The 15,577-nt window shown below is 38.3% G+C and overlaps 1 protein-coding gene across 11 annotated transcripts in view; it reads right to left on the bottom strand.

Annotated features, from left to right (window-relative positions):
• Nucleotides 1-238: 238 nt before the first annotated feature.
• The window catches only part of eps15l1a (epidermal growth factor receptor pathway substrate 15-like 1a), a 278,411-nt gene continuing 263,072 nt past the window's right edge, over nt 239-15,577 (bottom strand). For 7 of the 11 annotated variants that reach the window (XM_051934981.1, XM_051934982.1, XM_051934983.1 and 4 more), the window contains one exon: nt 239-4,622. In XM_051934981.1, the coding sequence (XP_051790941.1) occupies nt 4,476-4,622 (147 nt within the window). In that variant the 3' untranslated portion in view covers nt 239-4,475. The remainder of the gene's footprint in view (nt 4,623-15,577) is intronic. The other 4 variants (XM_051934984.1, XM_051934985.1, XM_051934987.1 and 1 more) reach the window with 1 other exon arrangement.

The raw sequence follows: 15,577 nt of genomic DNA, 5'->3' as shown, positions 1-15,577 counted from the left end.
GTGAGCGAAGCAAAGCCCCCTAGTTATTACATATAATTATTATTCAATACTATTACATATCTTGTAAAACTAACCATGAAATGTGTCTGGAAACATTGTGCTTGGTACAACAGGAGCAATCCAGTAATGAGTACAGTGTCAGTACTTCTCTTCTACTCCGACTTTTGCAGCCACCGACTACTTATTTGTGTAAAAACCCAATGCCAGACAGGGTGGGGTCAGAAAACAAACAAACCAGTCCAGGTTTTGGATTTCCTTTAATGCTTTCAGTAATCAACGATAATCAATCAAATAAAACAAAAGTTAACGGACACAGCGTATACTGACTGTACGCACTCAATGCGTGGTCGTCTTAGCACATTTCCCTAGTAGAAGTCATTAGAGATCTATACATTAGGAAATTTACTTCCTCTGTGTTCATTAATGCAGGTAGACAAAGGACAGGAGAGCGTAAGGCCTTTTTTTTTTCCTTTTTAAATGACCTACCTTTCGCTCTTTTCGTTTTCCTACTCAGATATGTCAGAACAACGTAAAGTAAACCGAAGAGAGAAGACAAGTGGCAGACCTTGTAGCTTCAATCCTAAAAACAAGGAGGAATGGGCTTTGTGCTGATTATACAGGGTAGTCTAAAGTCATTTCATTAGCTGTATTTATATGTATTATAACTGTTTCCAAAGTACATGTAAAAAATAATTAAATATCTTGATATTGTAAACGGTTATGGGTAAAGGTGTCTCCCAAATGCATAAAAGAACAACAGTATAAAATCCAAACAGCATCGCTATAAGTTTAACCCATCTACCAAAATGACTGGATTTTGTCAGCCTGATGTCCCAAAAACCTGAATTGCCTGCACCTGGTTAACAAACAAAGGGAACAACAGATGGAAATGCAGGAATTTATCATGGAATAAAGGTGCAACTGGACACACAGGCTCAAAGGTATCCATGAAGAGTTCGATCAAGTGAACGATCAACACTACCACATACACACACAATCAACCGCATCCAGTGAGAGTCCAAAAATTCAGACACACGTACCTACACTTAAGGGCGTCAAGACAAGAGTCCAAACAAATACCGTATATACTCGCGTATAAATCGGGTCTTGAAACCCGAAAAATCGATCATAAAATCAGACCCCGACTTACACGCCCGTTCAAAAATGCGACACTTAATTTTTTTTAACATCTTCTTGCCTCCTCCAATCTCGCATCAGTTTCTCAAATGCATCGAATTTTGTTGCAACAGTGCAGTTTCCAATTTCCTTCGCTACTTCAAAGCGTTTCATTTAAAACCAGCTTCATATTTTCTTCTGATCGAACGCTCCATTGTATATAAGGGATACTCTTATGATAAAGGTGTATGAGGGTGTAAGATACAAAAAACACAAATCAGTGCAAATATTGCTTCGGAATAGTTTGGGTATTACTGTGTGGTCACATAGGCACAAAAGAGACAGCGAGAGGTTAGGAGCACACGCTGATACAGCGCATTTCCACACCCACATAGAAGAAAAAGGCCGTGTGGTTACTCTCTCAGGTGGGTGTTAGCGTATCACAATCTCTTAGACCAATAGAGTCAGTTTTCCGCCTTTGACTTATACGACCGACATTATACAATACCAGAAATTATACAGTAAAATCAAGTCCCAACTTATCTGCAAGTATATACGGTACGTGAAAGAGCATCCATGAAAAGTCTAACTGAGAAAACGTGCACACACTCGAGCCCATCCATACACGGCTCAATTAACAAACACGCGCACACAACTCAGGGGAGACTTCAATCATTTGTCCGTGTAAAGTACAACAGACTAAATGCGCAGAGTCCAACTGAACACGCTCATGTCCGCATGACAGATTAATGCAAAAACACCCAAACACACACCCATGCAACATCAAGTCTAGAAAACACGCATACATCCGAGCACAAGAGATCCAGCTATACCCTGTTTCACTTACACAATGCTGATTATCTGCAGCAATAGATCACTGACCCCACAAAATGGCGGAAACATCTTGTACTGTAACGTATAGAATTTTGAAAAAATTACATGTGGGGATGGAATGTGAATGATTGAAAAAGAAAGATGTGAATCGGATTGTACAGTTCACAAATGTGAATTAAGTCAAACTGAACAAGAAGACGACAAGGGATATTCTGAAAATCCTGTTCATCATTCCACCTATAATTAAAGTAGAGTCCAAGTGAATCCTCCAACCACTATTTATATTTATACACTGACTGGTCAATTTTACCTTCTGATTTTTGGGATAAAACATTGTATGTGGGCAAATCAGCAACACTTGGTACACCTTCACATTTTCCATTATTTATTACGGAAGAAATAGCCTCGCTAAACGTCACGCTTTTTTTGTTTAATATTACCCCTGTATGGGCTGGAGACGGTGGCACTGACCAGAAAGCAGGAGACAGAACTGGAAGTGGCAGAGTTAAAGAAGCCAAGATTTGCATTGGGTGTGACGAGGATGGATAGGATTTGAAATGAGGACATTAGAGGGTCAGCTCAAGTTGGACGGTTGGGAGACAAAGTTAGAGAGGTCAGATTGCATTGGTTTGGACATGTGCAGAGGAGAGATGCTGGGTATATTGGGAGAAGGGTGCTAAGGATAGAGCTGCCAGGTAAGGGGAAGAGAGGAAGGATTAAGAGAAGGTTTATGGATGTGGTGAGGGAGACATGAAGGTGATGGGGGTGACAGAGCAAGATGAAGAGGGCAGGAAGATATGAAAGAAGATGATCCGCTGTGGCAACCCCTAACAGGAGCAGCCGAAAGAAGAAGAAGAATAGCAGACTCTTCTCTTACACCGACATCCAAGTCCAATAAAACAAACATGCATACGTTCAAGTGCGTTAAATCAAATAAATGTACAGTTCAAACACATTAATGCTCATCCCAGCCGAGCCCAATCACCCAAATGCACACTCAAATGTATTAGGAAAGGGGGCCAGACGAATGAGTACATCAAGAGTTGCATTAATATCCCCACCGTTCCCATCACCAGAACCAAACAGACCCCCAGTTTCCACAAAACTAACTACTTTCAGGATCCGTGACTTAATTGCGCTGCTTTTTAACGTCAGATTCCTTTGTTAAATTATCATGTAATTTAACGTAAATGCAGCCACCATCTGAATAGTCATAAGCCTCAAAGAGATACCCCTGTGCAAACCATGTAAGCCACAAACAAAATAAAAGAGACCCAAGTACCCTCCTTGGGAGAGGATGAACACCTTTATTTGTTTTGAGGGGGTGTCATGGTGATGTAGCACAGTGTGCAAATTTAGGAAAGGGAGGAAGAAAGAAAAAGGAGAGACCAACACAGGAAATGTGGCACGGGAAAAGGAGCATAATTTGCTCTTGTGATTAAAACACCACAGAATTGAGAAGCACCCCTTTTCCACGCTGTACCTCTATTTACACTGGGGAATTTGCAGAAGACAGAGATAACTCGGAACATATTTACAGCACAACGAGATTCAAACACTATCCAGTAATGCAAGGCAGCATAAACAAATTTGGATACTTGCGCTTTCTGCCTCGTCCTTGAACAAAGAAAAACGATGTAAAAGGCGTGAAAACAAAAAAATAATCCACACAAACATGCACAAGTGCTCGCTCACACACACACACACACACACGCACGCACGCAAACAAGTTGGCTATTGCAACATTAAATAAAAAAAAAAAACCTAGATGAGATGATTCTGCCACCTGACTGACGTTCCTCTCATCTGCAGCTCCTACAAACAAACATTTTAAAAAATAAAGAGACTATTATTTATCTTTAAAATAAAACAGCTTGGCATCATGCTGCAATTCAAATATTGGAGAGAAATAAAAAAAAAAACATTGTTCACAGAGCTCAGTGTGATGTTTGGGGGGTGGGGGTGGTGGGCTCAGCGATATTTATTATTCATTTTTTATTTTTAAGGAGCGACAAAAGCAAGAATCGCTCCTCATTTCTTCGACTAAGCATTCCTTTCGCTGCCTCTATCATTCTACATTTTTTTTGTTAGGAATAGTCCCATTTTTAGGGTTATAAAAGTTAAGCGTGAATGATAAACAGACCTCTTCACAACTTTCGTACACATTTGTTTTGAGGCAAACATAAATGGCATCGCTTCAAACCTTTTAGCTCTGTGCAATGCCAGACCCGACCGTACCACCCCCCATCCCTCATCTACTTGAGTAGCAGCTATACGCCATTTTTATTTTATGATACATTTAATTTACAGTGTTTCACTTCATTCACAATGAGGAGAGGAGGACCTCCTTCCTGTTCTTCAGTCCCAAAATTCAGAAAATGCCAAATTTCCCCCCACCATTAAAAAAAAAAAAAAAAAAAAAAATAAGTTCAGCTTCATTAGGAGTGTTTCTTACTGTAATCCCCTTGCCCCATATGACCAGCCCATTATATTAAAGTTCATGCTGGACAGCTTGGCCCCACTGGTCAAGCATTGGTCATTTCTGCCTTGCTGAGTGCGATGGCCAGTTCTAGATCTTCCTGCTCTTGTCTTCGCAACCTCTCCAGTCTTTCCTGTTCCACCCTTTCGCTTTCCCTCTTCGCCCATTCCAGCTGCTGGGCTTCATTTCCAAACTGGAGAGAGAAAAACTTCAACTTTAAAAAGAGAAATTTTAGGACAATGGGCACAAGAAAAAAAAAAAAAATAACATCACAAACATCGCAAAATACACACTTCCATTAAAAAGGACAAGCATGACAGTTCTTTTCTTCATGCTCCACAGTAACATACATGATCAGTTTTCAGCTCTTTCCAGAAATAAACTTTTTTTTGTCTCCACATAAAATAAATTCAGAAAACTAAACATGAAACGGTACACTTACCAAAGCAAGCAGATGATCATACTGGACGAGAAATCAGCCACAGCATGCAACACAACTTGAGCTACAGGACAATTGGCTTTTTCATGCACTGTCACCTCATCGGCCACTTGCAGCCTCGATCAATTTTCCAGTTAGTTTACTTATTGGATGGCACCTCCATCTGTACTGCCTCACAGCTCCATGAGGCACCTCACCTCATGACACACATTTCATTAACGTGAGAACAGCACAGCACTTCCACATAGCATTACGCAAGACAATTAAACTGAAGTCAGTCAAACCTCATTGGCTTTGAGGTGCATTATTAGATCCACCTCATTGTCACGATTCCTAGCACTAAAGTGAACAGCAAATTCCGGTTACTTGTTCAATCAAAGTGACAAAGAAAGATACAGAGGAGTGTTTGCCCAGTTGATGGAGTCTCAGTTCCAGCAGGCTGGGCTTCCTTCCAACACATTTATATGACAAGTCATCCATTCAATTGTACGACAAGTCACTGAGCTGAAGTTCTCAGTTAAGATGCTTTTCAGGTCAATATAAAATGGGAGGAAGCAGCAGCAGCTCTGGATTCAAAATCTGCAGAAATATCCAAACACCTTATAGACAAGTAGTCCAAGATCCACAAGGTATTCTTACCAACAGTGATACACCTTCTCCTATCATTCTAAAATGACCTCATGGATTCTATCTGACTAACTGCAGAACAACTGTTACACTACACTGAGCGAAGAGTCAGCCCTGCCCTATTGTCTTAAGTGTATCTTGTCACGCTCAATACATTGCTATGATGTGCTTTGCCAGAATAAGCCATACCCAAGATTATCCTTGAGCTAAAGAAACACTCCATTATGTTTTCCCAAATGATGGATTCTCATTCTGGCAAATAATGCTTATGTGTTGGGTTATCTTACAATGTTTTTACAGACAAGTGACTCTGTTAAACCTCTAATATATCTGTACTCAGGGAAGTGGCACAAAGTCTTCATTACTTTCACACTTCTGAATGAAGAAGCAGTGAGAAACCTTTGGTCTCGAAATATGCAGGCTTTGACCTCTAACTTGTGAAGTACTTGGTCAGGGTTTACTACTTGTCCTTCCCCAAAGTACTAATAGCAAGAGGTGGTATGAGGAACTAACAAAATGCTTTAGCAAAATAAAAACACATAGATCAACAATGGTGAGAGTTAAACAGCTTAGCGTAAAAAAAAAAAAAAGAAGAAGAATCAATGAAATAATGCAATTGGTACAAAAAGCAACACAACGATTAAACTACATATGACAAAACAGGTGGATGCAGCCTAACAATACAATCCATTAAAAAGAAACACACAGCAAACAATGACAAGAGAATGACAAATGTAAAAAGGGATGGGGGAAAAAATAAATAATAAATTAATAAATAAAAACATCCCACTCCTCCCCAAGTCCTGGCCATGGTTTAGTTGCCATTCTGCACAACCTGAATTATATTTATATTTTTAAATGTATAATTAAAACAGTTTTGCTTTATTAGCCTTGTTAATTAATTTCAAAATATGTATTGTTAGTGATGTACCGTATTATGCAAAATCCTGTAAGAAGTATTCACCTCCCTTGGAGGTTTTCACATTTTATCATCACCCAACATTGAATTACAGTGGATTTGATTTGGAATGAGGAACATGGGTGTTCTGGATCTGAAAAACAGAAGAGAGGGCTAATCTGTCAGATACGGCATGCTTTATGTACCACAACAAATGGGGGTTTAGGGATTAGGCGAGATTATGGCTGAACTTGCTGTACCTATAAAGCCTTTGCACAGATATCAACTCTGTTAGGCAGAGTGTTTACTGGTTATCAGAAAGAAAAGGTGTGCTTAGATCACTTTGGAAAGTTGAAAGTCGGCTGGGAAGTCGTTCCACTGGCATACACGCCGGTTTCATATCTTGTAATCAATCAGACATTCACGGGCAATGACATCAGCGACTGCAGCAGTCAAGTTTGACAACCACCTCTGAACAGAAACTATGTAATGTGACATTGGCTTTAGCTAAAACTTCTCAAGATTAACACAATTTAAAAGGGAAAACATATAAAAGGAACATGCTGTACTACAACACCTTACATTTGCTGTTACCAGGGAAGCAAAACAGGATAATTTTTCAATATAATAAAATATTGAACTGTCACAGACAGCTTAAAGATTTAGTTTGCCACTCTTTCTCTGCGTATCTTCTATTACAATTAAAAAAAAATAGTAACTCACACAAAAGTGTGTCCTGAAACATGTTAATGACTTTAAATATAAACCTGTGGTACAATATGAGCAGGTCTGACCTCATCTTACTGCCATCTACAAACCTGTTACTGGCAGCTCATTGTTATTCAATTCACAGGTTTTATTTATTTGGAGCTTCTGTAAAATATTAATTTCCCCTTAGGAACAAATAAAGTACAGCGCTATTCAAAACGAAAGAGCAGGTTTCAAAAATGTATTCCAAACAAACTGTATAAGACAGAGTTCATAAGAATGAGGTCACTGGAAATGGGTGTATGGCGATCCCGATATCTCTGCAAAAGGAGGAAGGTCCAAGTCTTTATAGTCCTGGTGCTTCCTGTCTTGCTATATGATTGTGATATGAACGCTACCCAGTGACCTGAGATGAAGACTGGACTCCTTTGGTACTCCTTGGGTACCACTGGTTTGACTTTGTGTTGCTCATGGAGTCCCGAATGAGGCACATTACCTGCATTGTGAGGGAGCGTCAGTTACAACACTATGGCCATGGGGCACATTTCCCCGATGGTGATCCGGCTCGTTAAGATCCTCATTGTTAGGGACCCAAGTGGCTGGACAGGCCAAGGGGTTGCCCACGTAACACCTGGCTGCGGCAGAAAGAGGGTCATTTCCAGAGGGTGGGACTGGACCGTGTGTCTACCTGGGAGGTTGCGGTTGCCAACCGGGCTCCTGAGCTGTTTCGTTGTGTGCATGCTCCCCAACTTGACTTGACTTGATTTGTATAAGATGGAAACACATTCCGCACATCACTCGATAGAGTAGAGTTCAAAGTTTGGTCCTATGGTCCTTGAGGTTGTATGCACTTAGACAGATAGATAGATACTTTATTAATCCCAAGGGGAAATTCACATACTCCAGCAGCAGCATACTGATACAAAAAAAAAAAAAATAATATTAAAGAGTAATAAAAATGCAGGTAATGCACTTAACATGAGCGCCACGTATAGAGTGATAAACATCAAAACAGTCGACCATTTCTTGCCACACACGAGTTAACTGGTCCCTAAATTACTGAATTCACAGCTTCCTCAATTTGATGTCACAAATCTTGGAAGATTAGCAGGCATAGGTGGAACAAACACTCTTTCTTTAATGTACCCCCATAGATAAAAATCGCAGAGGGTAAGGTCTGGAGACCTGGGAGGCCATAGACGATGAGTAAGATCTTGTTGTCCACCTCTTCCAATCCATCGTCCTTGAATGGTGTCATTCAGGTAATGCTGGACCTCCAAATGGAAATGAGGCAGGGTACCATCTTGCATTAAAATGAAGTCAGTGCTCGGTGGCATCCACTGATACTTTTATGAGGGCTTTTAAACTTTGAACTTTCCTCCATCCAGTGATGTGCGGAATGTGTTTCTGTCTAATACAGTTTGTTTGAAATACATTTTTGAAATCTGCTCTTTCATTTTGAATAGCCCGTATTGACCTATTTATCTATAAAAGGCAAGCTGCAAGTCTTACAATATCTACTGTCACCTTTCCTTACTGACACGGTTCACCCGTTCCCTCTATAATCCTATTTTTTAAATACAGGATAAAATACTTTTATACAGTGCTATTCAGACCCCATCGATTTTTTCACATTTTGTTATGTTGCAGCCTCGTGCTAAAATCATTTGAATTCATTTTTTCTCACATGAAGCAACACTCAATAGCCCAGAATGACAAAGTGAAAACAGGTTTTTAAAATTTTTTACAACTATTAAAAATAAAAAAAAACTGTAATCTCACTTCAAAACGAGTATTCAGACCTTTTCCTATGACACTTGAAATGTGGCTCAGGTGCATTCTATTCTATTGAAAATCATTGAAATGTTTCAACAACTTGTTTGGAGTCCACCTATGGTCAATTTAATGGACTGGACCGATTAGGAAATGCAAAAAAAAACAAGTCCTGAGCTCAAAGTGTTTGACTGCAGAGACAGGAATGTGTTAATACAGAGATACGGCAGCACTGAAGCTTTCCCAAGAGCACAAGGAGCCTTCAAAACACTTAAATGAAAGATGTCTGGAAAAAACACAACTCTTGCTAAAGCGGGCCACCCAGTCAAACTGAGCAACTGTGGGGGGTTTGAAGGGCCTTGGTAAGAGAGATGAACAAGGACCCAACAGACACTCTTGCTTCCAGGTGGACGACCATCACTGCAACATATAACAGAGCTGGGTTTAATGGCAGAGCAGCCAACTGTAAGAGACGCATAGAAGCCAACTTGAACTTTGCAAAAAAATATCTAAAGGAGCCTCAGAATGTGAGAAACGAGATTCTCTGGTCTCTGATTGAACTGCATAGCCTAACTTTTCTGGAAGAAATCAGGCACAGCTCATCACCTGTACAATACCATTATAACAATGAAGCACGGTGGCGGCAGCATCATGCTGTGTGATTGTTCTTCAGTGGCAGGGACAGGGAGACGAGACAAGACAGGGTTGAGGGAAAGCTGAACAGGGCAAAAGGACAGAGATATCCTTAATTATAACTCGCTCCAGAGCACTCTGAATATCAGACTGGGCCAAAGGTTCACCTTCCAACAGGTCAACAAGCCTAAGCACAAAGCAAAGACAGCACGGCAGTGGATTAGTGACAACTAGAGAATGTTCTTCAGTGGCTTATCCAGAGGCAAGCCTTAAACCCAATCAAGTATCTTTGAGGAGACCACACAAAAGCTGTGTACTGAATGTCTCTATTCAACCTGACAGAGCTTGTAAGGATCTTCATAAAAGAATTGCAGAAAATCCCCCAAATCCATGTATATGAAGCTTGTTACATCAAACCCAGGAAGACTCCAGGCTGTAATTGTTACCAAATGGGCTTGAACTTAGTACTGAGAAAAGAGTGCATATTTATATCAAGGTGATATTTCATTTTTTATTTTTAGTAAATTTGTAAAAATGTATAAAAACACGTCATTCTGGGGTATTGAGCGTTGCTTGATGTGGGGGGAAAATGAACTTAAATGATTATCGCATAAGGCTGCAACATAACAAAATGTGAGGAAAGCAATGGATGGGTCTGAATCACTGCTGAAAACAACTTCTACACCTGAAGCCCCACTCTATTTCTGCCATACACTGCAGACCCTTTACACGTGTATTTATTTTCCTTTCTTAACACCATATGAATAGCTAAAGACTGCTAAAGACATCCAAACAGCTAAAGACTTTTTTCTATTTAGGAAAGCATATTAACAAGAATACTATAATTATTGTTGTTTTATCTGTGTTTTTATCTTGCCTTACCTTTGTTCAATCTTTTTATGTTGCACTTTGAGATTTACTGCTAATGTAAAGTGCCCCTATAAATAAAATGCATTATTATTATTATTCTTATTATGAATGCTGACTTTGCTGTGCTATTTATTAACTCTTCTTGTTATTCACCTTCTATGTACATGAAGGTAATTGTTTAAAATATGAATGCAGACTGAGCAGTCAACTTTCAAAACTAATGGCATTAGATCACAATAATTCTCCCACAACCATCACCCCCTCAAAAGAACCTGCAACGTACTTATATAAAATTACATCCGGAATCATTTTACAACTAATTTCTGAAAGAAACTTGTAGACCATTTCCAATTAAAACTAACTTTTAGTAGTTGCATATCCAATATTAAATATAACATACCTTTTCTGAATGGTGCTAACCTTGATTCCTTCACAGTGGCAGGTCCTTATTAAATAAAACAGATTTAGATCTATATGATCTCTAGAACAGTGGACAGATTTCACATTTACAGAGAAAACTGTTATCTCAGAACTTCAATCTTATCTTAGAAACCTCCATATTTATGAGAAACCTGACTCTGGCTTCCGGTCCATTATTCGTGATTATATGTAATATAGATGATAATCTAATAAGATCACTTGCAGAAAATGCTACCATTATTATTCATTTTAGACTTAGAGGTAGTTTTTGACACTATTTACCCCACCATTCTGCCACAAATGCCTGAGAATTCAGACCATCAAGCAATGTTCTTTGAGTAGTCTACTTCAGACTTAATAAATCAATTCCAATATATGTAGAAATATGAAGACAGCATTCCCTTATTCGTATCTGCAATTAGATACAGTGTCCCTGTGGCTTCAGTGGTGAAACAAAACTTGTCTTTGTTATTTGTTGCCATTACATGAAGTAACTGAGAAACAGATAATCTCTTATTTGTATGTCGGAGTCACCTGCATTTATCAATACAAACTGAAAGATACTTACTTCAATTATGTCTTGAATTTGACACTTCAATAGGGCGATTTGGTGGAAAAGAAAAAACAATTTTCTTTTTAAGTTCAAAAAACAATATAGAAATCTTGACTTTCAGGTTGCATGTCTGTTTTCATGATTAATTTGCATGACTTTGATGAAACCAAATTACAATAATGACACTAAAGCATATCAACAAAAAATGTTGGTAGCTAGATATGCAAATAACACGGCAAAGCCAGCAACTCTTATATAGAGTATTACAAAAATTTTGACAACAACAGGCCATTCAGCTCAACAAATCTCGCCAATCCTATCCTCCTAATTTCTCCAAAATCTCAATTTGAGATATAAATGTCCCTGAAGTCCAGCTTTCCACTGCACTACTTCCATGTGTCTATGGCTCTCTGTGTGAAGAAACACTTTCTAAAGTTTGTGTGAAATTTACCTCTAACAATTTTTGTCCCTGTGTTCTTGTTGAACGTATTCTAAAATAACAGCCCGGCCCTGTACCAATTCCAATTCCTTTTCAGAATTTTAAAAACTTCAGTCATGTCACTTTTTAATCTCTGTTTGCTTAAACTGGAAAGGTTGACATCCTTTACATATCTCAAAGCCTGCACTCCTGGATTCAGCCTAGTCACTCTTCTCTGAATGTTTTCATACATTGCTATGTGTTTTTATTAGCCTGGAAACCAAAATGTGCATGCAGTACTCCAAATCAGGTCTCACCAGTGCATTATAAAGCATAAGCACAACCTCCTTTGACTTGAACTCTACAAATGAGGGTGATATATAACCTAAAATTGTTAACCTTCTTAATGGCATCTGGACACTGTCTGGATGTAGGTAGTGACCCCCTCACCCTTCTCATTAGGGGTATCTTCAAGCTTCAGGCCTCCTATTGTGTATTCAAATCTAACATTTTCACTTCCAATGTGTAATAATCTACATTTTAGTACAGTACATTTAATCTGCTACATACCTGCCCAAGCCAATACTCTGTCCAAGTCTCTCTGAAGAACCTGGACTTTATTTTGGTTGAATTCACATGAGATGTAGTTGTTCTCGTTAGAATTGGCTTAGCGCTTCAGCTATCATATTTCCACTTTTTATAAAACCTGCTTTTGTCATATTAGAAGCCTTGGAATTATATAATTTTCTTTATATACAAGATTGTGCAATGTTAGTTTATTCATTTGTTTAAGCAAAACTGAGTACTATAAACCTTTACTGTAGGGAACAAAGCAAGTGATTTGACAATAATCCTCAGAACATGGCAATAAGGATTTTAACTAATTTATAACCAGATTTACATTAATAATGGAGACAAATCAGTGTATAGGAAGGTTGTGGAGAACATCGACTTGAGGTGCAGGGACAAGAACCTGTAACTCACCATCAGCAAAACAAAACAGCTGGTGGTGGACTTCCAGGTGTGCCATGTCACCATTCAGGGGACATGGTGATGGAGCAGGGCTACAAGTACCTGGGGGGGGGGGGGGTGTTCACATAAACAACAAACTGGACTGGTCCGACAAAACAGTGGCACTGTACAAGAATGGCCAGAGCAGACTGGACTTGCTCCTATGACTCAGGTCTTTTGATGTGTGCAGCAAGCTGCTGGAAATATTCTACCAGTCTGTAGTATTAGAATTAATGTCAGCCTGTGCATCTAATTTGCCTTATGGAAAATCAGATTTCCCCTAACCTAATGCCTATTCTCCAAAGCATACACTGCAATTACAACTTATAGACTTCTTTTGAAATTTTCAAATATAGGACTCCTCAAACTCTGAAGCTGTCTACCTGAAATTGTTATCGAGACCCAAGTACTCTTAGCATTAAAGTCAAGGCTCTGGGTTCATTATTTTTGTATAGCATGCACTTGTCTGTTGCTACTAATGCTGTTTATATTATGTTTTAATAATAACTACAGAAAGCACTTTGACTGCTGCCATAAAAAATAAAAAAAACTGGAGAAAAATATATTTCTGTGTACATCCTGTGTGTTTTTATTTACCTTACTGACTTGTACGCATTATAATGAATCCTTCATAACAGACTACTATGACAAATAACGCCACATCTTATTCAGATACTGCATGTTATTTTTGTACTCTAGTATGACTTGACATTGCTATATGTAATTATGTAGTTAACACAAATGGACATGCACTTTTATAAAAATAACATGATTTTTCTTTTTATATATAATCTGATTTGATGCAAAGACAGTTTCAGGGTCTTGCAACACTTTCACTATTTCCCGGAATGTATCATCATTAGAGACCTGCCAGATTTGTAAAGGCACTCTGAATTCAATCACAGACAAAACATCATAAAAGCTTATTTACAGTATGATTTAACTCTGAATTGCTAAATAATTCTCTTCACTAAAACTAAAGCTTATAGGACTAAATAACAAAAATTGACATCATCATCCTCTCCTAACTCTGACTTAATAATTCTTTACATTTACAAAGCGCTTTTGAGGTGGATGAGAGTTCAAAAATAGATGGATAAATAATAATAATAAAAAAAACACAAGTTTGAAATTTAAGTCAAACATTTTACACAAAAAGCAGCAAGCATCCTAACTGAAATACCTGATGAATTCTAAACAGAAAAAAGCAAACAGCATTATTAAAGACCTTAGCCATCGTATACAATTACACTTCTCCCTCCTAAATTCTGATCAATTGTTTATAAACAATAGCACTAGCAATATTAGATTTGTGGGCAATACTGATCCTCAGTTAAAAAGTTAATTGTACTAAATACTGCATGGGCATAACAGCTGTGTGTTTCTCATATATACTTTCATATTTAATGCAGTGTTGTATTCATTATCTCTGTTTGTTACCCTACTACCAATTGCTTGTTGAGATGTGCAATTACGAATCTAATTGTATTGTGTATATAACAATACACTTGAGAACGTGGACAAGACTCCTCGAGATTACATCCTTGGCTGGAACCTTCCTTGCTATCAGAAGGTTTTGGATTACACACTAGAATAGAGTAAAGCTGCAGGATAAAGAAATAATTCTTACTAAATCTAAAGATTTTACTTTTATTTTATATTGCATAAAAATCTAGAATTTTCATTCCAGTTTATGTAAATAAAAAACAAAAAATACAATCTTCTGGTATAATACGCTACCATGGCTGTTCGTTTGTCTATCCAGGATTTTAAATCACCTGTAGCTCACAAACCGTTTGACCGGTTATTCCTCTTTTTATTTTTATTTTGTTTTATTGTAGAATCAACTCTCGGCTGCGGCCAGCAGGGTGGATGTGCGGCGCATGCATAGGGGAGCCGTTCTCATCCCTACCACCTTTGTCGTCACTTCCCCTACCTCTTCATATCTCAAATCATTCTTGAGGCAGATTGAAGACTTAAGTGCCAGCTTAAGTGAAAAATTAAGGAATACGTACCAAGTAATTGCAACACAAACACTGACTTGATAAAGTTTCAACGTGAAAAAATGCAGACGGAAGATTAGAAGAAGCGGGCAGCTACGGTGGAAAAAAGAAGAGCTGCTCAAGAAGCAGCAAGCGTATCAACCTCTGAGCAAATGAATGATAAACGTACAGAGAAAGAGTCTGAAAACTATGAGTCAAGTCGTGCAGTGCGTTGTTAGTGGTATAATTATATTTGGCAACTAAATGTCGGGAAAAAAAATATGAGGCGTGCTCGATCAGCTTGTGAAGGCCAAACAGTTACAGTATGCACGAGTTAATATACTGCTGTGGGGGCTTATTTGATGGTGACAGTGTTAAAAGCTGCTAGATAAGGTGACCACACTGACCAAACTGGTCATATTATTTCAGTCAGACTTAAAATAAGTGAAAGACTTAAATTTTTTGCAAATGGAATCTACTGCTAAATTTATATCCTTTAGCAGCCAGGGTGTTCCCACTATAAGTGACAAACATTCCTTTCAAGATATTGCAGCCCTGCAGCTTTTTTAATTCTACGGATAAACGTGCTGTCATTAGTTAGGAAAAAAGACAAACATGATGCTGTAGCAGTACTTGACTCTTGTTTAAGACCAGAGAACTTTGGTCTGAGTTTAAAATTTCCCCTGTTATTAAAGGTTACGGCTGTACTTCGCTTTAACTACTAGATAGATAGATAGATAGATAGATAGATAGATAGATAGATAGATAGATAGATAGATAGATAGATAGATAGATAGATAGATAGATAGATAGATA

The sequence above is a fragment of the Erpetoichthys calabaricus genome, chromosome 12 (genome assembly GCF_900747795.2).
Source record: "Erpetoichthys calabaricus chromosome 12, fErpCal1.3, whole genome shotgun sequence".
Lineage (NCBI taxonomy): Eukaryota > Metazoa > Chordata > Cladistia > Polypteriformes > Polypteridae > Erpetoichthys > Erpetoichthys calabaricus.
This window is presented reverse-complemented; position numbering and strand designations above follow the sequence as displayed.